Here is a 23,210-nt window from a genome sequence, read left to right as displayed (position 1 = left end):
TACCCTGGGTAGCCAGCAGTTAAAGCGAGTGGTGGAGAGACATGGAGCTACTGGAGAGAGTCCTGTAGCTACAAGGATGATCAGAGGGCTGGAGCATCTGCCTTATGAGGAACGGCTGTGAGAGCTGGGCCTCTTCAGCCTGGGGAAGAGAAGACTGAGGGGGGATCTTATCAATGTGGATAAGTAGCTGAAGGGAGAGTGTCAAGGGGACAGGGCCAAACTCTTTTCAGTTGTCCSATGTGACAGGACAAGAGGCAATGGGCAGAAATTGAASCACAGGCAGTTCYGCCTGACYGTGAGGGGGAATTTCTTCCCTGTGAGAGTGCCGGAGCACTGGASCAGGTTGCCCAGAGAGGTTGTGGAGTCTCCTTCTCTGGAGATCTTCAAGGCCCGCYTGGATACAGCCCTGTCTACCATGCTCTAGGTGCCCCTGCTGAGCAGAGGGATTGGACTGGATGTTCTCCAGAGGTCCCTTCCAACCTTACTGATTCTGTGATTCTATGATTTAGCTGCAGTGTTTTGCAGCTTTACTTTCCCCRGGAGCCTGCTCTGACCTTCTGCCAGACGTTAACTCCTCTACGGCAGAAGTGGGAGAACTGACCKTTTGCCTGTGCTCAACCGGTGCAGCTTACAGGTTTGCATGTTGGTGTAACTACTGCTGATGGTTTGCGCTGTGAGGCAGGGATGTGCCCTGGGGAGGCGACAGTGCAGTCGCAKCTTGTTCGGCCTCTGTCAGGGAGCGTTCAGGGTAGCATAGCTGGAAACAAGAATGGCTTAGGACTCTGCCAGAGTCCTTAGTGTACATTTACAATAGCAAAGAAAACGGTGTGTTCGTCATTTAGGTTGGCAAATCTGAGTAAGCAAACTCAAGCAAAAACAGAGTAGATAAGGGAGTTAGGATTTCAACCTGAGTAGTAAAAGTGCTAAAATTTATAGAGGCATTTGGGAAAAAATGTAGGGTTGCCAACTCAAATTAAAACCAAGGTGGGCTAGTTTTAGTTGCTTTTTTAACAGTTGTTAGTTAACTGTTAGGTTAACCAAATGGACTTGGCCAAGAACATATTTTTGCAGTGTACCTATACATTTAAAGAGTTCAGTTTGCTTCGTTTATGAAAAAGATTTAAATCTGACTTGATTGCAGTGTATATCTCTGGTGGGAGAAAATGTGTGATAGAGAAAAGCTCTGTAATGTAGTAGATAAATAAAAAAATATAGTAGGAAGCTGAAACAAAACAATTCAAATTAGAGGTATGATTTTAAAGGAAGGAGGTAACTAACCACTGGAACAAAATACTGTGAGAATTGATAGATTTTTGGTTTTTATGTCTTCAATTCAAAACTAAGAGTTTTCCTGTGAGACGTGTTTTAGCCCAACAGACGTTATGCTTTAGGCAAGCATGAGTTATAGACAAGCTTTTCCAATAAAAATAAGATAATTGGGTAAAACTTAAAGGCCTAGCAGATACTGAAAGTCACAGCAGATGATCTGACGAATTCTTCTGAAATCAGCACCTGTATTTGGGTGAAACTACTTAGAAAACAGAGCAAAGCAATGAGAAATTACAACATTTATGCTTTTTATAAACACCTCTGTTTGTGTTATGATAAGCCTCTCTGAAGTATGTGCAGCTGGTCTGTTTCTAATCTCATTTAAACCCATTAAATGAACTGGATTTACCCTCTGGTAAACCAGAAGGAGCCCTATTATTCCCTGCTGACTTTAATAAGCATTGCCCACCTTGTTGATGTTGTTGATATAATACTGCATATCAGATAGGCATGGGGGCATTTTGTATTACCAGTTTTCATCTAACACTTGCAGAAAGGTAATTTCAGAGAAAAATTGAGGGTTTGAATGCTATGAAATAGACAGAGTAATCAATACCTACATGTGCTGGCTGGAGCTATTTTTTTGTTTTATGAGTATTTTCTACTCCTTGTTCAATATTTTTGAATTTTCATAAGTCTCCTGCTCATCCAGAATTACACTTATCAACGATGCCGCCACCCCAGGCTGTGTTTCATTTTCAGCATTCCAGGGCTGTGGGAGTTGAGTTTTTCTATTTGACTTTCACAAAAGGCGTATTTCATCAGATTTCATGCACGTACTGTACAGAGTGCTGCCACTGCCTGACAAGGCACGCTTTTGGCTCCTAGTCGTGCTCTCTTGTCTCCTGTAGTGACATTATTGTCACAAAGAAAACATGCCTCAGTGGAGCTCCTTCTAGCGCTAGTTCCAGATTGCCGCAGGTTGATACATCGCAGCTGTGTTAACGCTGCCGTGGATCCCAGCTGTGAAGCCCTCACTTGTGAATCATGATTGTGAGCGTAGCCCTTACAGCTGTGCAGCAGCATGTGCAGGCTCAAGCATGCCGGGTGTTATTTTTTGTTCACAAATAGTAACCAAGCTCTGAGTGTTAGCATTTCTAATAGTATACTCGTCTTTGCTTCTTTCTGCTTGCTTCATTCTTAATTTGGGCCCAGTCTGGTATAGAAATCTCATGTGGACTATGATCTCTAGCATTTTCATGTCACATTTCCTGAGCTGAAGCCTATGGAAGACTTAACTGTTCAAGAAGCAGATCTATCCTGAATATTACACAAACTTCTCCAAATTAGTTCATATTTTTTCTAGATCCTCCTTTGAAAATTCAGTGTTCCAGTTTGTATAGCCTGCTGCTTTGTCAGGTTATTGTAAAGTTTATGAATTTAGGATACAAAAGACAATCTTTACACCCTGCTTCTCATACAGTTATATCAAGAGATGTAGAAGTAATGGATTTACAAGATCTGTGGGCTCCCAAAGGAGCAGACTACATATCAGGTTGAGGTAGAGCAAAGGTATAGATAAGTCTTGATTTGATCACAGATGCAGAAAATACTTGCGGGTGAACTCTGGTCTATGCAAGCTGTGGAAGTAAGCGTGCTGCGATTGTCTGCCTGTGTCTGTTCAGGGAAGAGTGGACTTTCCTTTCTTTTTTTTCAAGCTACAAATTATATCTTGTGCAGCTCCAGTCTGCTTTTCTAAATCTTGGTCCAAAACTTTTCCTTAACTTAGCTCTGTGCTTGAAATAAAAAAGTTGAAAGAGTAAACACAATATTTAAAACACTTAAATTGGGTTAGAAAGGCACTGTCACAGTATTGAACAGAAATACTCTATTTCTGGATCAACAGCTATCTGGAGAGACATTCAGGTAAATATTTCAGTCTTTCTTGTCTCAGTTGATATGTAAAGAATGCTAATTCCTGAGAGCAACAGTTAGTTTTAAGGGTGTTTTATACAATAAAGTTATTTCTTGTCCTCAGTGGCTCCATTGCAAGATAAAGATCATTAAAATATATTAAAAATAGTTATCTAATCTAAAAATCTGATATAATGGGGCCAGCAGATGATGATGCCTTTCAGTCCTTGTCATTAGTGAATCTTCCAAAAGCTTATACAACCAATGAAAATTGAAGTTTTGCTGTTAAATGTCCAATAGGAAGTGTATGAAAATGCCGTATARCTTCATGTGGCCACAAAACAGCCTTCAAGAGAAATTCCTTTTTTCCTCCTCTGATAGTGTTAAGCTGTATTTAAACCATGCATTCATATGCCCACATAGCTGTAAATGTATATGAGTTAGTAATAAACTTCTTCAGAGGAAAGTATGATCATGTTTTGATCATGTCTCTTGACTAAAATTTCCTCTTTGGAACTACTTCAAGGGCAAACTTTAATTCATTGAACAGGCTTTCTCTACATCAGTTTTGTAAAAGCTAATTAAACCTTTTCACAAATACCAGTAGTCCACAACTCTTCAAACAAATCAACTGTCCTTCCTTCAGAAGAAAAAAAAATGCATTTTTTTTTTTAAATAAGCAAGTGACAGGGTATTATTTCATTTTGTTTCTGCACCACATTTTAGGACTACAGACTTTACTCTCAAAGGGCCAAAAATCTTTGGGTTGGATATAAAATATCTTTTGGATCTTGTGATTTTTTTCTGAATTGCTGGTATTGTTCAAAGCTGGTGAAATTCTAAAGATCACTTAACTGACTAAGCTACTTTGTCAATAGATACGCTCACTCTTCACCAATGAACTTCACTCAAGATGAAAATTGTAGTTCTGGAAAACATTCCAAAACAAAAAAAATCAATGAAAATTTCAGGTTATTCCCACAATGATCTTTCATTGACTACAGTGAATAAAATGGTTAAAAATGTCTGTTCTTGCTTCCTCACACACTGCAACCTCACAGTAGGACTTAATGAATAGATATGAAAACACATTGTACTTGTTGTATGAGTGAGTTTGGACAGGCTGCCAAAAAATTTTGGCAGAAAAAGTCTTAGTCTTTCATACAGGTCAAAAGTTAGTTCTATTGAACGCATTGCAAAAAGCTGCCGTCCTTTAAAATTTCTCTTGAATTCTCCTGTTGCCTTAGACATTTTAATGGTCTGAATAAGTGAGTCATGGCGTAATAACTAATTACCTCTTATGTAAGGTATTTCAGCCACAGATTTGAAAGTCATGCTTATGTCACAACTCAAGTACATTGAACTCCAGTGTGGATTGTTTCAGAAATAAAGTAGCCTTAAATTGCTGAAGCTTAAACTAAGAAGGATTGAACTGTAGAGAATGAAGGCCACGTTATTTCCCTATGAGAGCATGGAGAGAAGGACGTAATGTGCTTTAGCTTGTGCTCCTTAGCTGTATACCTACAGTTAACATATCTTAACTCTCCTGAATGCCTTTGTGGAACAAAAAAAGCGGAACAAGATCACAAGTAGAGAGCCTGATTCTTTTTTATCTCTGCAAAATTCAGGAACAAATTGTAGAGTGTAAGCTCTTCACATTCATTTTTGGTACATTTTCTTTTTTTACATTCTCATAAGGAGTTTCTGTTATTTCAGAGACATAGATTTCAGTGCTGCAACAGCAATAAACTCGTTGGGATTGCCCATAGTAGATTAATTTAAACAGTTAATTATGCTTTTTTAGCGTCAGAAGCATTGTGATATTGAGAAGATAAAATTAAAATGTGAGATTAATGAGTGCATGAAACAGAATAGGAGTATATGAAATAAAATATTTCTGGGAAAGTCAACAGGTGTGCCATTGCCTCCTTCAGTAGGTGCTAAGTTAAGAGGAGCTAAGATTTTGAAAAATTGATGTAGAATATCCTAATTGAAATAAGTAATTAAAGTAATGGAGAAAGACCCTCTAATCTTAAAGTCAACCAATAGCATCAAGATAACACTTTCAACACCAAAATGAGAATTTACCTATTCCATCTCAAATGGGAGAGAATTCATGTCTGATATCCACATGTTATTTCTATTTCTGTTTTTTTCCTCCAAGAGCAGAAATTATTCAGGTACCATAAATTAACCTGTGCCACATTCTTCACTCTTCTCAAAGGAATGAACTTGTTGCCAACAACTTGCTGTTACAATATAACAAGTTTCTTATCTACAGAAAATGAGAAATTTGATTGTCACACATAAACATACATTATGTGAGGAAAGTATATTTTTGAGAGAAGTGTATTTTTGAGGAAGACAAATGTTATTTCTGTGAATATGAGCATATCCAAGCTGCCCTCAGATATTCCTGCAAGACAGCTTATTTCAGCTTTCTGCCTGGAAGTTGTCTCCAGACACTGCCACTGATCACTTGGCAACATTTTTGATACTTGAATGACTTGAAAAGGCTGACATTGTATGTAGTACTATGTTTCTTTCTGTCTACTGTAAAGAAACACAGTTTTCATACTTGCAGGGAGGTTTTTAAACTTACAGTTGCAATGACTGGCTTCCTGAAACAGATTGTTTAGCTTACTTTACGGCTAAACAAGCAGAATAATGTGTTTAATCTTTGTCTTTTCTTGAAAGCGATGTCTAAGTATGCCTTGAGTACACTTAAGCAGACACAGATGACTAAAACATGATAGTCCCATTTAAGTTTGCTGGTCTGTAGCTTATTTTCAAGAAAATGCAGTCCGTTTCCAGTTTATTCCCTGCACTAAGTATCAGTGGCTTGATTTCAGATGCTAAACATCTATAGATCCCTTTGGCCTCAACTGTGGATATTCAGTTTTGAATATAATTTCCCTCCAGCCCCAAAGCTCTCTTCAAGAAATGTCTCCCCTATACTTGAAGACACTTGCAGCATGCATTTTCCCAGCTGGCAATGTATTCAGAATGCAGTCTTCAAAATATATATAGTGCAGAAGAAATGTGAAAATGAATGGCAAGTGAATTTGGAAGTGTTTCTGAAAGAGTGTCAGAGGGAGTTTCAGATATGATTGAGTGTTAAGCCTTGCATTGCCTTGTATATAACTTGTAGAGCTGAAGAGGAGAGGATGAGGGAACAGAGAAGAAAATCGTATTCATTTGTGTAATGCTGAATGAAAATCCATGACCTGAAGGCTTTCTAGGCAACTGTATAGGCTATTCAAAACCACTGAAAATACTTTTCAAGATTTACATGACTGAATGTGAATTGTTTAAGTGCAGAAATGAAAATTGTTTGCGAGACGTGTTCACATGCCTTCTATTTTGCTGTTTAACAAAATATGAATACGTAGGTATGTGGTTGTCTGATACCAGGGTTTTCTTACGACTAGTCGATATGTATCTTGCCTGCTCGACTCCRTTTCTCTTTCCTCTTTCTATGTGCTTATAAGGTTAGGGGTGTTCTAGGGCTCATCTTTCCTGAAATGTACACCAGCAGTTGGGTACAAGTGGGTAGAGATTGTGGAAACTCCCTTTTTGCCATAAAAATATACAAAATTGTGCTATAAAACTTAATTTTCAAGCACAAACTTTAGACTGATGTAGCCCTTCTTCTGTAGCTGCTTCTAATTTACACTGTGTGAGAGCAGACAGTAGAGGCAATGGTTTAGCTCAAGGGCATTTAAACAAACATGAACGTTATTTGGCCTCTGTCAATCTCTGAATCATGACCAAAACTATTTCACCACACAGCACAAAGTTATTTTAAGGCTTTTTGAGGTACCCAAGACTGGTGTTGTGGTTCCTATGTTAGAATCTGAAAAAGCAAAGGAAGATTAATGTTTAGATTACAGAGGAGAAAAGGGACACAAGCTCATGTTAGTTTTATGTTTGTCTCTACTTTAATTTTGTCTTTAACAAATGTTAAAGTTAATGCAGTTAATGTTAAGCTTCTTGTTTTGGAAGTTCTGCCTGGTTAGTAAAGATGTTAAAGACAGACAGCAGCAGCAGCATTTTTTCCACCATTTTCTGATAATCTCTATGAGTTCTTAGCAAATGATCCATTCTTTGATATATTGTGTTGGATCCAATTTTAGATGCCAGTTCACAAAACAATTAGGTATCTGTCTAGTGCACTGCTGAAATGCTGAGTGCTCTTTCCACATTGCATCACTCTGCAAAAACAGGATTAAGATACTTCCTGTTGACGTTTTTGTACCGGTTTGCTAAGGCCTTTCTTCCCACTTCAAGACTATCTACAGCAAGTAACATTGTTATGGAATAAAACGAAGCCTAAAATGATATTGTAATTGCATGACAGAGAGAGCCTCCTTACAAGCTGGTTCTTGTTGAATCTATTTCCAGTGAGGTCAGTGAGTACAAACCTCATTACCTTTAGAGTGAAACATCAAACTTGTTTCTTGAACCTTGCTTTTCCAGAGTATCATTGTCAAAACAGAGCAACCTAATGTAAATAAAATAATGCTCACTTGCAAAAGATGTGAGACATGAACAGACTTCCTTGTGTGTCTGCTTTAATGTGCATGTGTTGAAACCTCAGATGCCACAATGGTGAACATGGTACAAAACCTGGATATTTAGGGATTGTACATTTCCAGTAAATCAGATTTCATCATATGCGCTGAATCTGTCGCCTTCCTGTTGGGCCTGGCAACAGAGGTACCTATTAGTGTTAGCAGTAGTCATTTGCTGTTCTACCAGAACTAAAGATAGAGGTCTGGTTAGGCTAAATTAGGAACCAAACCAAATTGTCAGCATTCCTGCCGTGCTTGGATCTAAAGTTTTGTTGTGCTTTGTGGAAAAAAAAGCCTTTTTTGTTTTGTTTATAGGCTGAGTCATTGTTATTGTTATTCTGCAATTCTTCATTTGTATGCATTTCACAAATAGTGAAATAACACGAGTAAAGACAGTCTTGTGATTTTGGTAAGCCTCTGGTCGGAAGTCGTAAAAACTTGATGTAAAGGAATGGTTCTATTTTTTTGAGTTCAGAATGGAAACTCATTATCTCTGGTAAAATATGCAGAGATCTAGGTGTGATGGATACTTACTGACACTTTAGTGTCAGTCCAGCTTGGTCATTGTAGGCCATCACCCTTTAAAATGACATCTAAGGAATAATTGCATTCTATGGACATATGTCTGATCATGAAACTAGGCCAAGCATAAACCAGGCAAATAAAAATGGAGAGACTCTGGGTTCATTGAACAAGATTTGAAGAAAGGTAAACACTGCTTAGCAACTTCGGAAATTTGAAGATAAATTAGTCACTGGCTCCCACTGAATCCCTTCCCTCTGGCATGAGGGAAAACTAAAATCTGAATGAGACTGGGATGGTCTCAGAGGATTTCAAGTTCTGCAGGCAAAGAGAGCCAAGCAGTTTTTAAAATTCTTGGATACAGAACAGTATAGTTGACCCAACAGGGACTATTGAAAACTTGATGAGAAAGCTGAACATTCAGAGGAATTAGTAAATTTGTAGACTTGTAGGTGAAGAGGATTTATAATCTGAGAGTTGAAAGATGGTTTATAATTCCTATCTGCCTATGATGTAAGTAAGAATTGTTCTCATATAAAACTGTAAAACCTATGTGTTTGTGATTGCCAAGAACGGGAAAACTGTAGGTGATGTTAACTTCTGGTAATGTCTATTTAGAGTAAAGTTGTTCCTCTCACACTGTATTTATTCAGAGCAAAAGGAATATTTACCTATCTGTGCTTTATTTGACTTCAGTTGCTGTCCTTTTGTATAGGAATGGAACTAAGGTATCTGACATACCTATCTTGCCAAAGAATGACATAAAACTGTATTTATTTTCCTGAAAGCTAGTTTGAATAATAAAGCAGTAAACAGGCATTCACACTATGTTTTCGTATTGTTTCCTTAAGATGTAAGATTTGTAGACTTGTTGGCATGTCTACATTAGACAAGAAATACACTGGAGCCAATGGTGGTCTATGCCATTTTAAACCAGTGCATCTTCATGCCTCGTCACACTGCTTAGGGAAGGAAGCTACCAGCTCAGATCCCAAAGGTGAACGGGCATGTCAAGGTAACACTTTGCCTCTGCTRATAAGCAGGCACATGTTCCCATTCTGGCATGGATTCAATGGCTCTTAGCACAGCTGTCTCAGCACTCTGTTCCATTGTATGGTTTTGACGTGTCCTTCATGTTTCTTCAGATCTGGAAACTATCTGGCTTAGAAATAGACTTGAATAAAAAGCAGTAGAGCATAGGGAAAGTGCTGTTCCATTATTTCTGCCTGGTACTTGAAATAGATAAGTTTGGAAATGGTGAACCTTTTCTAACAGAGCAAATTTTGATCATTATCAAATATTTTTTTGCTGGCAAGTTAGTGTTTGGAGYTGACAATTAGRAACTGCTCAAGCTAGCCAACTRTCAGGTGAAATGAGGRTTGTCTGAGATATTKTACTTGTMTTTTGCTTTAAAACTTCACCAAAAMCAAAAATATCAGGAAGAAAACAGCTGAATTGTATCACCTGTACATCAGAAATGTCACATGAACGTTGTGTTTTTTTTGACAAGACCAAAGCTTAATTTTMATTTGCTCAGACTTATCCTGTCTTMTCTGAAAAGTAATATACCCATTCRACAGATKCTTGCTCCTGATGCATTGGAGGAGSAGACAGTGCAACAGAAAATGACAATTTCAGCATRAATTCATTAAATTTAAAATCCATTAAAATTTGAGGAGCTCTTGGGAAACATGCTTGTCCATGGTAGATGAGAGATCATATGTAGGTTCCTGATGACTCTCACTCATTCAAAAGAGCAACATCAATTTCTGCTGACAAGAAATCAAGTATATTTTTTTATTCTCATTATTTTAATAATTTATTATTMGTAGTTTTTTCAGGTGAACTGAATGCTCAAGAATAAATCAGTAACAGGTATCTAGACAAATAAAATAAAATGCTAGTGATTTGTTTGAAAGTTTTTGGACAAAAGATGCACAACTTCAACTAATTGTCCCTTAATCATATCCCATTGTTTTTCAGCTTTATGACGCTTGTATTTTGTGTCCCTAATCAAGGGATRCTCAAAATGTTGAGAACCCTTCTATTTCACATCAAAATAGGAGGAAGTCTATGAGATTCTAAAAAGGCTTATGAAATTTCCAGCTCAATTTTGTGACCTCATTGTTTTCATATTTTTGTTTTAACAGTTGAAATTTTGGCTGCCTAGAGGGACAAAACTAAAATTCTGTACTTTTTCTCAAGTTCATTTGCACAGAATGAGTGTCTCCCCCTTCCCCATACTGTAAATCAAGTTACTATCTGTACAAATTCTTAATTGCCTTTCTAATGATAAAAAAGATGGTTTTGATCCCAGAAGCCTATTATGAGATTGAGGAAATCTGACATTTTAGATGGGAATTATATGAAGACTAAGAAGTAGTTTGCAGAGGTGCATTGCATAAAGGAGAAATACATGCCTCTGCAAACTACTTCCCAGTCCTTCATATCTATGAATATGTCACTTCCACTGTRCAGATGAAACTGTTTACAGCACATYTAATTTCTATTCTGAAAGAGAAGTTAAATTGTCCTCTGAAAGGTTATCACACTGTCCTTTTAGTTTAAATTCAATTGTTTACAGTTGAGACTGTCAAGATAGTGAATATTACTGATCTGTTTGTGTGCTCAACTTAAAAAAATGCAATTATTGGTTGATGTTTAAGGAAGAGAAAGAAGCAGGCCAAATAACTTTAGACAATAAGTATAGCCAAAGAACAGTTTGAGACAAGTACCTTTGAGGATCTCTGCAAGGTTAATACAGTTTGTTGGTAGCATCAGCACCATGTTTACTAGAATGTTGTAACAACATAAAAAATAACAGCAGTAAAACAGTTAATGATGATCTTAGCAATAATGACATAATTAAAATCAGATCAGGATCCTTGATCCTTCTTACTCTCTTCTTTCCTTTTCTCTGGGAAGGGCCCTTCCCCAACCCTAACAACTCCTGGGAGCTGTATGATGTGTGTGAGGGCAATGAAAGCATTAAGGCAATCTTACGAATTGTTCATTAGTGAGTGGATGCTTTTATGTCATCTGCTGAGCAGCCATAGTGGTAGGCATGTCATAAATGATGGTAGGAATGGAGATTAGATAGGACTAAACATTTCATAAACATGCAACAGAACAAGCCTCTAAAATGATCGTGATTGTACCTCCAAAAATAAGAATCTTCCCTTCCTTCGCAGTTACTCACTTTTTTTTTTTTTAGCCACAAAAATGATGGGTAGCATTTCTTTATTGTCCAGTCCGATTTCACCAATGTCTATTGCTACTTCCCAGCTTTTTAACCTGTTCAGAGTTCCTGGAGTAATCCTCATCATGGTTAATTTTGTCAATGGCATTTTGTTGCCCTTGACCAGAAAAAAAAAAATTGTTAATTTAGCAATGTCCACTACAGTAATTTCTGATTTTTTCCATCAGACACAAACATTCTTTTTAGCAGAGATGGTAGAAACATCGTATTATGTCATTATTACCTCTGTCTGCTTCATCCATTTCTGCAGCTTGCCTAACTTCCATTTTCTGTCTTAACYCATACAGCTGAAATATTCCAAAGTATTTATTTGCCTAACTCTTATTCCCTTCAGAATACCCTCTGTGTTTCAAAACCCTTTGGAGATCAGGACCCTGTTACCTTCATGTTAGGACTATCTTTTCTGACTGAAGTGCTATAGAACTTCATAGAAGATGAGTCCAGTGTATGGCAGCAGGTCCTTAACACCACTGCAGCAYGAATAATAATCATAACTCAAAAAAATGAAATTAAAATCTGCCTTAAATTGAAATTGCAGTGGAATAGAATAGTGGAATTCTGTTTACAAACAATACTTCAATTTCTTTTACTTTTTGAAACAAGATTTTAGTAATCCACGTGTCCTATATGAAAYATTACCATATATGTATAATCCACAGTTCTGACCTTCCCTATATTTTGTATGTCATACTAGCTCTTCTCCTTTCCTATGAATCAGTGAAACTGCAAATAAGTTGGAAGAAAAATGTCTAGCTTGCCTAATCACAGAACACGGGGACGATCAGAGGAGAGCAGCTCTTTAAATGGAAGAACATAACATTTGTACTCTGATTGTAAGAAGAAAGGAACATGGCACAGATTTACTCTTTTCTCATGACRACCGTTGTAATAGGGATGAGAACTTGTGTAAACATTATCCATTCTCATTAAAATGTTCAAACTTCTGTGTACTTTTTGTGAGTGCAGCATTCTCATATGTTTACAAATCATTWTATCAGCAAATCATTATACAACATTGGAATGTAAAGCTTAAAAAAAGAGGTAGCTTATTTTAACATGACAAGGTGATCATTAAAAAGAAAGTTTGAGGACAAATGTTTTATTATTACTATCCTCGTTTAAAAATGCATCTCCCCCAAGTGCAGTGTAGGAATGAACCGTAGYGTTCTGGAAGATTTGGCTGCTGCCGAACTGCACAGAGACCCGCTGTTCCATATTATGTAATGCTCAGACTGTGCTGATACAAAGAAAAGCCATTCGGAGTTAAGCTGCTGTTTTGGATTGGCTTATCCCATGCTCAGCAACTGCTTGTGGACAGAACTGGAAACCTCCAAATGTGAGATTTTCCTTGGCAAAACTTGCAGGGTAATTCCGAGTTTAGAGTTTGTCACGCTTCCTGGCACTATTCCCTTGGTGTAACTGAGTTTGCTTTCCACCATGGAATGAACAATATGTGATTCAACTCATAAAGTCAAGCTATCACTTGAATTCTGCTGGGGGCCTCACAAAGATTCCCTTTTCTTTTTCAGTCTCAGGGTAGCACTTGCTCAGAGTGCTTTGTGTTCAAACCATAAGCCTCTGGCTGCTCTGTGTTTGTGAAAAAGATTTGGCTGCTCCATTTGACTGGCTACCTCATTCCTCTGTGTGTGCAACTGTCTGAGAGCAAGGCTCGCTTGTGAACAGTGCTRTTTAAGTAGGGTGGTTCTTAAGAGGGCCTAGAAAATGCAGGTTAAAAATATTCCCCGAGTCCTRCAGGATAAGGGGAACAAAAAATGGAAGAAACAGGGGCAGAGTGAACAAGTACAGAGTCTGTAGTGCCATTTTCCTGTCTTACAAGTTATTGATAACCTGAGGATCTTGTTTCTGATGAAAGTCTGTCTTATTAGCTCGTTACTGCAAAAGAACAAACAACTCAGACTCTCTCTCCCTTTGCGGTTAAATTCCTTCTTCCCATCTGTTCAATCGGCCGTTGCTTTTTCTATATTGGATCCTCTGCAGTATTATACTTCATAGTTATGTAAAGCAAATGAAAGACATTATGAAAATGGCAAAGCAATGAACATCTCTCTTGGCTAAAACAGAGTTTTATCATTTCCTCCATGACATGAAGAAACCTTGCCTTATTTCCATCTTCTTTGACACCATAAAGTCGTGCTACTATTGTAGGAATTCAGATTTCTCTTCTTTCCTTTTAAGCATTTGAAAATAAGAACAGAAATATTTTTTGCCCTTATTGTAATCTGTGGTACACCCTGAGTTATGAATGGTTTGGATAAAGTAAAAGTTTTTAAAACTTACAGAATATTCTTATGACATTATTTAGWTTTTTATTTCTGAAAGTACTACTGACAAAGTATTCTCTTTGTATTGCTGAACAGTGTTGAGGTATTGGGGGCTTATAAGTAGTTCCACAGAAATAGTGATTTTTTCTGCATGAAACAAAAGATTTCATTATCATCCATTTATCATTCTATAATTATGTAGAAAGTCTCATTAAGGTACATTTTGTTGAAGAATAAGGTGTAGAGAATCATTTTTCAGTTTTAGAAARTGTGGAACATTAATGTCCTACTGTATTAACTTGCCTTTTTGGGTGAAAATTATGAATGTGAAAATTGGAGGAGTGGGAACACTTGGTGCTTCTGATTATAATGCAGGAAGTTTATGCCGGAACATGCAACCATAAAGCAACAGCCTCTGTTATGTACATTCCCTCGGATCACTGACTATCTCCGTAAGCTYCCCATATCCTCCTGACTGATTCTACCCACTGGAGTACTACCCACTTCAGAGTCAGTTTGAAAGTAAATGCATACTTCAGGTATGTCAGGTGTGATAGCTGATTATCCTGTGGGAAAATATATATGCTAAACCAATTTTGCATCTCTCATTTGGGGAAGTTATTCTTTTTTTCTCTCAACCCCCTCTCCCCCAAACTCCCTTCAGAAGTCTGCTATGTACTGTGGGCCAAGGTACTTGCCCATGTTCCACAAGAGGAGATGAAGTTTAGTTATATATGTATATATATATGTATATATACACACACACATACATATGTATACATACATGTACATATATACATCATACATACATACATACATATATATATACACAAAAACAGATGGCATATATGGCAGGAGTATGTGTGAATGGGTGAGATATTTCATAAAATATACAGCCTTTTACAGATCGTAAAACACACAGTTCAACACACATTTCTGAGATTCCCAAACTTCTCATGGCACATACATTGTATCTTCAATATACAGCTGGATAAAAATCCARGTTATGGCATATTAGGAATTTTCCCCTCACTGTTTCAAGGTAGTACAGAGTGACAGCTATTCAAAAGCTTCCTGGTGGAGACTAAAGAATGTATCACTGTGCACTAACTCTTAGAAGAGTCCTTCAGTTCAGAAATGGCTTGTCAAGATGCAGGAAATACAAGACAGAGAACAAATTACAGCTTGAATATGGCAATCCCAAAAACTTGTTCAAGAAGAGGTGGGCGCTAGCAGATTTACCACTTCCATCATAAGAGAATTCCAGAAAGTACTGACTCTTGGGACCAAAGAGCCATAAATTGGCAAGAGAAAATAATCTGAAATTCCAGTGAACTCTGATGTAGTAGTACTTTCTTACGCAGAATGATACTAGGTATACATAACTCATGTGCATCGTGCCATAGGTATGTCATTTATACGCATGTTTGTTTCCTGCTAATTTGTAATTTTATTTACTGTATCAAATACCATGTTTTTCCATCAGTAAATTATAGATTGCTAATAGCCCTTGACTTGCATATATATACTGTATTTTTATTCATTTATTTGAGTTTTTATATCAATTAAGGTTTGATATTTTCATGAAAAAATAATCATTGAATAATTTACATTGGAAGGAACTGCTGGAAATCATCTGCTCCAATCTTTCCCTGCTCAAAGCAGGGCTGACTTAGGTTACTCAGGCCCTTTTTTGATTGAGTTTTCAGTATCTCCAAGGATGGATATTTCACAGCCCCTCTGTGCAACCTGTTCCAACGTTTTACTACCCTTGTTGTGATTTTTTCCCCTAATATTTAGTCAGAATTTCCTTTTTGCAGCTTCTATCCATTGTATCGTAGCCTCTCACTGCACACCTGAGAAGAGTAAGACTCTATTTGTTCTGCATCCTCCAGTTAGGTAGCTGAAGACAGCAATAAAATCCTCTCCCTGCCCCCTGCCCACTGAAGTCTGAAAAAGCCTGGTTCTCTTGGCCTCTCATACATCATCTGCTTCAGCCCTGTATYTTGGTGGCATCTCCAGCGGTCCAGGATTATCTTGGTGGCCTTCCTCTGGATTCACTCTAATGTGTTAATGTCTTTTCTTGTGCCAGGCAGCCCAAAACCAGACAAAGTTCGTGATCCCAGCTGTGATCTCACAAGTGCTGTGTAACAGGCATGTAAGATACAGGAATAATCTGTATCCTGCTTTGTAATAGCTCTTGTCATTCACCAGCAAAATCCAAGCAGGTGTAAAAGAGAAGAAAACTTACTTTTTCCTTGACGAATATGCCATAAATGAGAAAAGTTCTGTGCCACTGTAATATTGAGGCCTGAATATACAAAGCTTGGAATATATAAAAGTGAAAATTAATTCAGAGATGAAAATAGTTTGGCCTTATTGTACTAGTGTATAATTTATTATTATCTTCGCTTACTTTGCCTTTATATAGCTTGCTGAGTTCTTAAACTCACAAGAATTTTGTTCATTAAGAGTTGTGCACACAAGTGACTTAATATGTTGCTATATTAAATGTTTCATGGATCTATCTGAGACTGGTTGGTTGGATTTAGACAATGATTATTTTGCTAGCTCAGGTGTTCAGAGTATAAAAGCCTCTGATGTAAATAAAAAGATGCTAGTCTACTTGGAAGAGAATTTCTCTGTTGGTGAATGTTTACTGGCATGTAAAGAAAAGCTGAAATGGTRTTGACTGACTTGGTTTGTGAATTACTGAATTTGCTGAAGTGTCTACAGAGTAAACAAGAATAGCAAAGTTTAGGAAAAAGACTCAAAGGAAGGGGAAGATAAACTAATATTCAGCTTGATTTCCCTTTTCATTTCAGGTGAACTATGAAGGTGACAAATAGTTGCAGCAGTTAAAATGCACTTAAAGGAGATCTCTTTGAAAATTGTCACATGGATCTTCTCCTGATGGTAGTGTCTGCAGACTGAATGTGCATTGCCATGAATTAGTCATATGACTTTTTTTGTGGCACAGTGGAGTCACTTGAAAAGTCCTTTAAATAATTACTGAGGAATTCTGACACAGTATGACACAGGAAAGAGTAACAGAGAATTTCAGGCACAGAAAGAATACCTTTYCCATGACAGAAGGCTTTGCTCCTTACTCAGTCTCTGAACATCTTCAGCAAATACGAAATTATTAGTGAAGTAGCACCAGTGTTATTTGGGCTACATTTTCACAGTCTGTGCATCTCTATGAGCCATCCCAGCCATTCAGATTCCATAACTACCTGCAGAATGAATAATGATGAAACAAAAGTGCAAGCACCAAGAGGTAGGTGGCATTTTATTCTTAGTAATTCATATTTAGATAATTGTTCTAATCACCACTTTGCTACCTGATATAACAAGAAAAAAGTTTTCAGAATATATGGGAAGCAGAATTTGAAGAAAAATCTTGATACTCCAAAAGTATCAAKAAAATAATTGATTGTAATATCTTCTTTTTGTAAAATCTGTTTATCATCATGTACACTGCTATGATATAAATAATTCTCAGAGACTTTTAAATTTAGCTTGCAGTCATGACACTGTTTGTGGGATTGTGGACAGCAGAATATCATTAGTATTTGATCTGTACTACATATCCAGAGTTAATCTATCACTAAGATACTTTCTTTCATATAGTCTAGAGAAGTTGGAGTATTTCATATTTGCCGTAGACTGCAATGAGTTATCCAAGAACAGCTAACTTGTAAAGATTTCTTAAGCTCTAGTAATGTGCTAGGTTGAGAGATTTTGGGAGATCCTGACATGGTCATCCAAGGTGTATGGAGATGATTTAATATGTTAGTGATTCCAGACCCCGTGTGAGCTCCCTAGTCCCYGAGGCAAAAAGATGTAGAAGAAAGAGCAACAAACAGTACAAAGAAATCTGTAAGACAGGGAAACAGAATAATGCAGCTTGAGATTTGTACCTTGGGGAAAGTCATCTGTGCAGGATTACTTGACCTTTCCATAGTACTATCTTCCTCTTTCTCTTTTAGATGAGTATGTTAAGGGGATTCACTAAGATCATAGTCACACAAGCTCCCTCCTGTGAGGTAAATTATGCTGCAGTATACAAAATGTACCTGTTTGCATTTAATGCCTTGCAATTCTCCAGCACAAATGCTGAGCGGTAGTTGTGATGTATTATAGCTATTTAGCAGTTTTTCATAGTGTGCTATAACTAGCTGTCCAGCCAAAGATGAAAAAAAATATTTTATACAAATATATTTTAATATTATATGATGATATGTCCATTCATTAGAAACCTAATTTTTTTCCCTGAAAAGCTTATGTGGCAAAACAAATACATATGCTGTACATAACAAAGTGAAGCAGAATGAATATCAAGTTGTAATTCACTACTATGTTGGAAATGTTAAATAAAACAGCAGAGAATCAGCAGTATGTTGAGGCACAGCAGTAACCTCCAGCTAGTGAGTTACACACTTTAATTTCCTGTATGGTAATACATTATTAATCTGTAATTTATAATAAACACATGCTATCAAATTTATATCAGCTAGCCAAAGAAATGTAATTATGTTTTCAAAGTATGCATTATTATGAGTTTAAGTTTTGYGGTTGTCTCTGTGTACTTGCCTATATTGGATTAAGGCCCAAGTGAAGAMCTGGCTATGATGTACAGTACCTGGTGTGAGCGGTACTCCCCTGACGGTAAATTAGCTATTATAATTTATTTATTTATTTATTTATAGTGTAGTCATTACGCATAGAGAATGTGCACTAGGTAAAAGTCTGCATGTTGACTCGGTTAAGAGTACACACAYTGAGGTCCCAGACATGATGTTAATTCAGAACACTTTCTTTCCCTATTGCTTCCGCTCCTATTGTAATGATTAAAGGTTTTCAACTGATATAACTTACTTCTTGAGAGCGCTGATGAAGCATGTCTTAAAGAAAGAGCTGACTGAGGGAAGAGTTGGAAGGCTGACATACTGTGCCTTGTTCTTAGATTCGTAGATTCTCCACATTTAGTAAGCAAGATAGGAAAAGATTAAAAAGAAGAAGAGCTTTGGAAAGATGAACGGTCGGCAGATTGTTTTTGGGCTTGATGGCAAGGCTAAGAATTTTAAATTTACCTTTAGAAGTTTATATTTCATGTGGCAGATGATGGAAGGAATTGAAGAACAAAGTGATATGGTCTGATTGGGAAAGAAAGATAATCTTAACAAATAGGATTTGAATTGATTGCGACAGAGACAAGACTAAGAATTCAAATAATTAAGACCTCTGTCCCTGACTCGTTTTGTAAATAGTATGCTGAAAATAATAATAGGTTTCAGAGATTTTTTCATTTGCCTTCTGACACTTAGTCACCTGGATTTCAGGCTTGCGAACATCTTTTATTTATTGAAGATGTATCCAATACCTTTTAACTGAATACCTGATGATCAGCCTGAAGTCCTCATTTTTTCTTGCTGTGTGTTGAGCTGCTGCATGCTAATCTAGCTGGGTGGGCTAGTTACGTTAAGAAGCAGTTCCTCAGTGATCGAAGGTGCCTCCACTGGAAAAGAGGATTATCCAGATTTCACAGTCTGTTGCTCTTAGGCCTGTTTCAACACTTGGAAATTTGAAGATCATTCCATCTCCAAGTTTACTTTTGCTCAGCAAAAGGACCATAGCATTTTTACTGATTAATTCGTATCTCCTAGTTACAGAACTGTCAAAAGTCATCCAGACCATACATGCAATGAAGATTTGCTTCTTAGACTAGCAGAAGATTTTCTATATATCTAACTGAACTTTTCTGTAGTAAGACATAAAGCATGTTAGTGAGAAAAGTTACAAAGCAGGCCCAAGATATAAGAAAGCACATGCAGCTAACATATTTCTCTAAGTCTGGAGCAATAACAATTTGCTGCAGAATCTTCATGTTTAAATTTATGGAGGAAATCAAGGAAGTTGATAACATTCAGAATTTGCTGCTGAAAACAAGGAAGTTCTTTCTGTGCTAGAAAATATATTTAAATTTTATAAATATTTTTACTGATTGTGATAGTCTTTGTGTATGCATGCATTCACACAGGCACTATAACTAACCACTCCRTGGTTATATTTACTTCAGATTATGCTGCAATCAAACTTATAATCCTTTATTTCAAATAACGATGCGTCTCAATTAGGCATCTCCATCTATGAATGAATTTATTTTTTCCTATATTCTTTATACACATAGAAAACACACACAACTGTTGTCTTTATTTAATGCTCTCCCCACCTTGATCCCTCAAACTCAGAAAGAAGGGTGGCAAAACCATTCCTGCAAATTCCAAATTTAGTGTATATAGCCAAGGAGTGTCCTGGATATGAACYGTTTCTGAAATTTTAAAATTAAATATTTCAAGGGTTGCTTCTCTCTATTTAGATTTACTGTTATGAACTACATAATGTATGCCCCTGGCAGTGCCAAGACCTATCAGACCCTTAAATTCTGAATGGAAAATATGAAGTCACATTTTGGAAAGTAATTCCAGTGGTGTGCTCTTTTCAGGGCTTTTTCTTGACAACTTTCTTCAACTTGCTAGCTGTGCTTTGGTTATATCTGAAAGGAATAATGAAAACCAAGAAGGAAGGCAAGAGAAAGGAGAGTAGTCTGTAAGAAGCTATAGGAGGCAAACAGAATATGGGAAATTTGAGCAATGTTAGAGAGATTTTGCCAGTCAAGAAGTTTGGCAGTTACATCGAAGGCAAGGACRGATTTGTGCAGCAGTGTCCCAAGCTAAGCTATTCTGTTCTGATACACTGACATGACAATTTTCTTCCACTGTTGTTGCTTTTTGCATCTTTGGGTACTTGGACTATGATGGTGTGGAAGCTTGTGATGACTTTGGTTCAGAGATCCAACCAAGCTTCTGGTAGGCAGGCAGCTAACTTTCTGCTGAGTCACYGAGTCCAAAGTGATCACGTTATTGCAGAGCAATGATGCTTTACGAAAATTCGAAGAGAGGGAGTAGGAAAGGCATCAGAGAATCCTGTATGTCATCCAAACAGGAGTAACTAACAACAGAGATGAGAGAATGAAATTAGAATCAGATTTTCTAGGAATTACAAAGCAAGTTTGGTCACTGTCTCTCATTTCATTTTAGTTTTTTGTATGTGACATTTCCCATTTGTATGGAAATTGACTGACTTCAACTGAAATTTTGCCTGAGTAAAGACTAGATGGTGGGCCAACTGCTTATTAGTTATTATATAGCCTCATTCTTTCMGTTAAAAACATGCAACTTTGAACCTGAAATGGGCATTCAGGRTAAAGGACTCAGAACAGAATAAATTACATGAGAAAAGGAGAGTGGCAGGAAGAAAGCTGTGCATTTCCCACTAAATGGAAAGGTACATTATCAGCATACTCTTTATTAAGACTCGTGTATTTTGTGCTGGAGAAAGATAAGACATGGGGAAAAAGAGAGTAGAAGCTTAAATTAGAATTGATATCAGATGCAACGATTAAGTATTGACAATTTTTGGGGCTTTGGAATGCTTCCCATTTGCAGCTGCAAGGCACTATACAGCAGCTTTTGTATTTATGAGCACTTGGTGAGTACTCTGACAGGTTTATTATTTGTTGGCTTTCTCCAGCATTGCACAGTAAAAATTGTTTTCAAAGAGTATTCAGAGGTGTAGCTGGCTGCCACTGTATCAAACCCAATCAATCCACCAATGTATTTCACATTCTTGATTGATAACTGGCTCAGCGGTGTGGCATTTCAGGGAAGGAGCAGAAGGAGAGCAAGTCTCGACGGTCATTAATCCTTTTTCCTTGAGCGTCCCTGGGGCAGCTGCTTGTGCCATTATCCACATTTCTTCCTGCTGATTTCCACAATCCCATGGTTGCTCAAACCACCACAAATTCACCACTGTCCGTTTCACTTACCACAGAGCTTTCATCATACTGGTCTCCGTAGCCCTCCTGGGCTGGTAGTGGTTGGAAGAACGTCTCCCTCCTTTTTTTTTTTTTTTTCCTTTTAAAGTTGTGCCATTAATTTGGGTCACTACCTCAGTCTCCTTTCCTCCCTCCAAATTTATTTTGCTGCTTATTGAACAGGAACATGAAGATATCAATGTACTTCCTTTAAAGGCTGTTTGTGTGGGTTGATATGAGAAATGTCTTACGGTAAATAAGGTAGAGTCTGTCTGCATGGTTGTACACTGCTGATTGAACTGATTTTTCTTGATGTTTTTCCTATTGAGTTCTGAGTTACCATGAGGCTGAATAAGCTATCTTAGCTGTTGGGGAGATAGGCTACTGATTTATTTTTTATTTTGTTCATTTATTTATTAAAATGCTGTAAAAATGAGGGAAAGCTCACAGTGTGGTGAATGAAACATCAGAAGTAATTAAGCCGAATTGTTTTCAATGGTAAAGAAAAAAAAGGAATATGTCATTATGAATAGCAGATACATATATAACTAATTGAGAGACAGAACTTTTAAGGAGGAAGAAGAGAGAGAGGCAAAACCCCCCATTTTTCACATTTTTTCTATGTTTGCTTCATTGCACCAAGGGTACTGAACACTCCAGATGGGCTTAAAAAGTACAGGTTTGAGCTCCCTACTGARGATTCAGGATAAACTCTATCTGTCATTTGCCAGCAATCTGGTGAAACACATAACTGTGCTGCTGGGAGTACTGCTTTTTGTGTATTTTCTATTTTGTTAAGCCCAAATGTCTCCTCCACCTGTCCTCTAAAGAACAACATGTCGTGGACAAATCTGTTCCAGATAATCTTTATTTAACTGCCCTTAGCTGCAGAGCCAGAATTTGTGTTAAGAGGTATCCAAATGTGGGGAAGTCATTGTGCAAAGTGATGAAGGCAATGTAAAGAATTTAAAGGAAAGGAAACAGAAARGAGGTAAAGAACTTCTTGATGAAATTTTGAAAGCAAGTCAAATGTCACAAAGGAGTTAATCACATTTAGAAATCCTCCAGTGTTTCTCTATATTACAAATCAAAACTTGCCCCTGAAAACATTTATTCATGTCAAAAGCTCCACTGAGTTCACTAGAATGTTTCTCCCTTAATCAAATGTGTGTTGCAACTTACAGGTCTAGGACCAAATATGTGAGGAGATCATTATTTCAGCTGACAAAGGTATTGAGTTTTATGGGGAGCAATTAATAAAGAGAAAATAGATGAACCATTAACATGTATGGACAAGAAATAATTCCAKGTAAAGACTGGGAAATGCATCAGCTTAGGTGAGAAATCGTTGAAAAACAAGTGTATTGCTGTTTAAGCAGTGGAGTATCTGAAGCTTGGCTTCGTATAGATTTATAGCTCAGGGTTGATCTGTTGTATGTATCCTTCAATAGCTAAAAGATACAAAGCTTGTCTGGTAGTGGAGGTACTTCAGAATTTCTTTCTGTTTTTTA

At 37.2% G+C, this 23,210-nt stretch overlaps 1 protein-coding gene across 1 annotated transcript in view; it reads left to right on the top strand.

The window, feature by feature from the left end:
• Positions 1-16,983: 16,983 nt before the first annotated feature.
• LOC146595541 (uncharacterized) overlaps positions 16,984-23,210 on the top strand; it is a 38,166-nt gene continuing 31,939 nt past the window's right edge. Inside the window, exon 1 of the mRNA XM_085305514.1 lies at positions 16,984-17,100. Coding sequence (XP_085161640.1) covers positions 17,022-17,100 — 79 coding nt within the window. The 5' untranslated portion in view covers positions 16,984-17,021. The remainder of the gene's footprint in view (positions 17,101-23,210) is intronic.

This window comes from Rhea americana, unplaced genomic scaffold (assembly GCF_003343005.1).
Source record: "Rhea americana isolate MKP2758 unplaced genomic scaffold, rheAme1 scaffold_221, whole genome shotgun sequence".
In the NCBI taxonomy this organism is placed as follows: domain Eukaryota; kingdom Metazoa; phylum Chordata; class Aves; order Rheiformes; family Rheidae; genus Rhea; species Rhea americana.
Note: the sequence above shows the minus strand (reverse complement) of the source record. Positions and strands in the feature narration are given on the sequence as shown.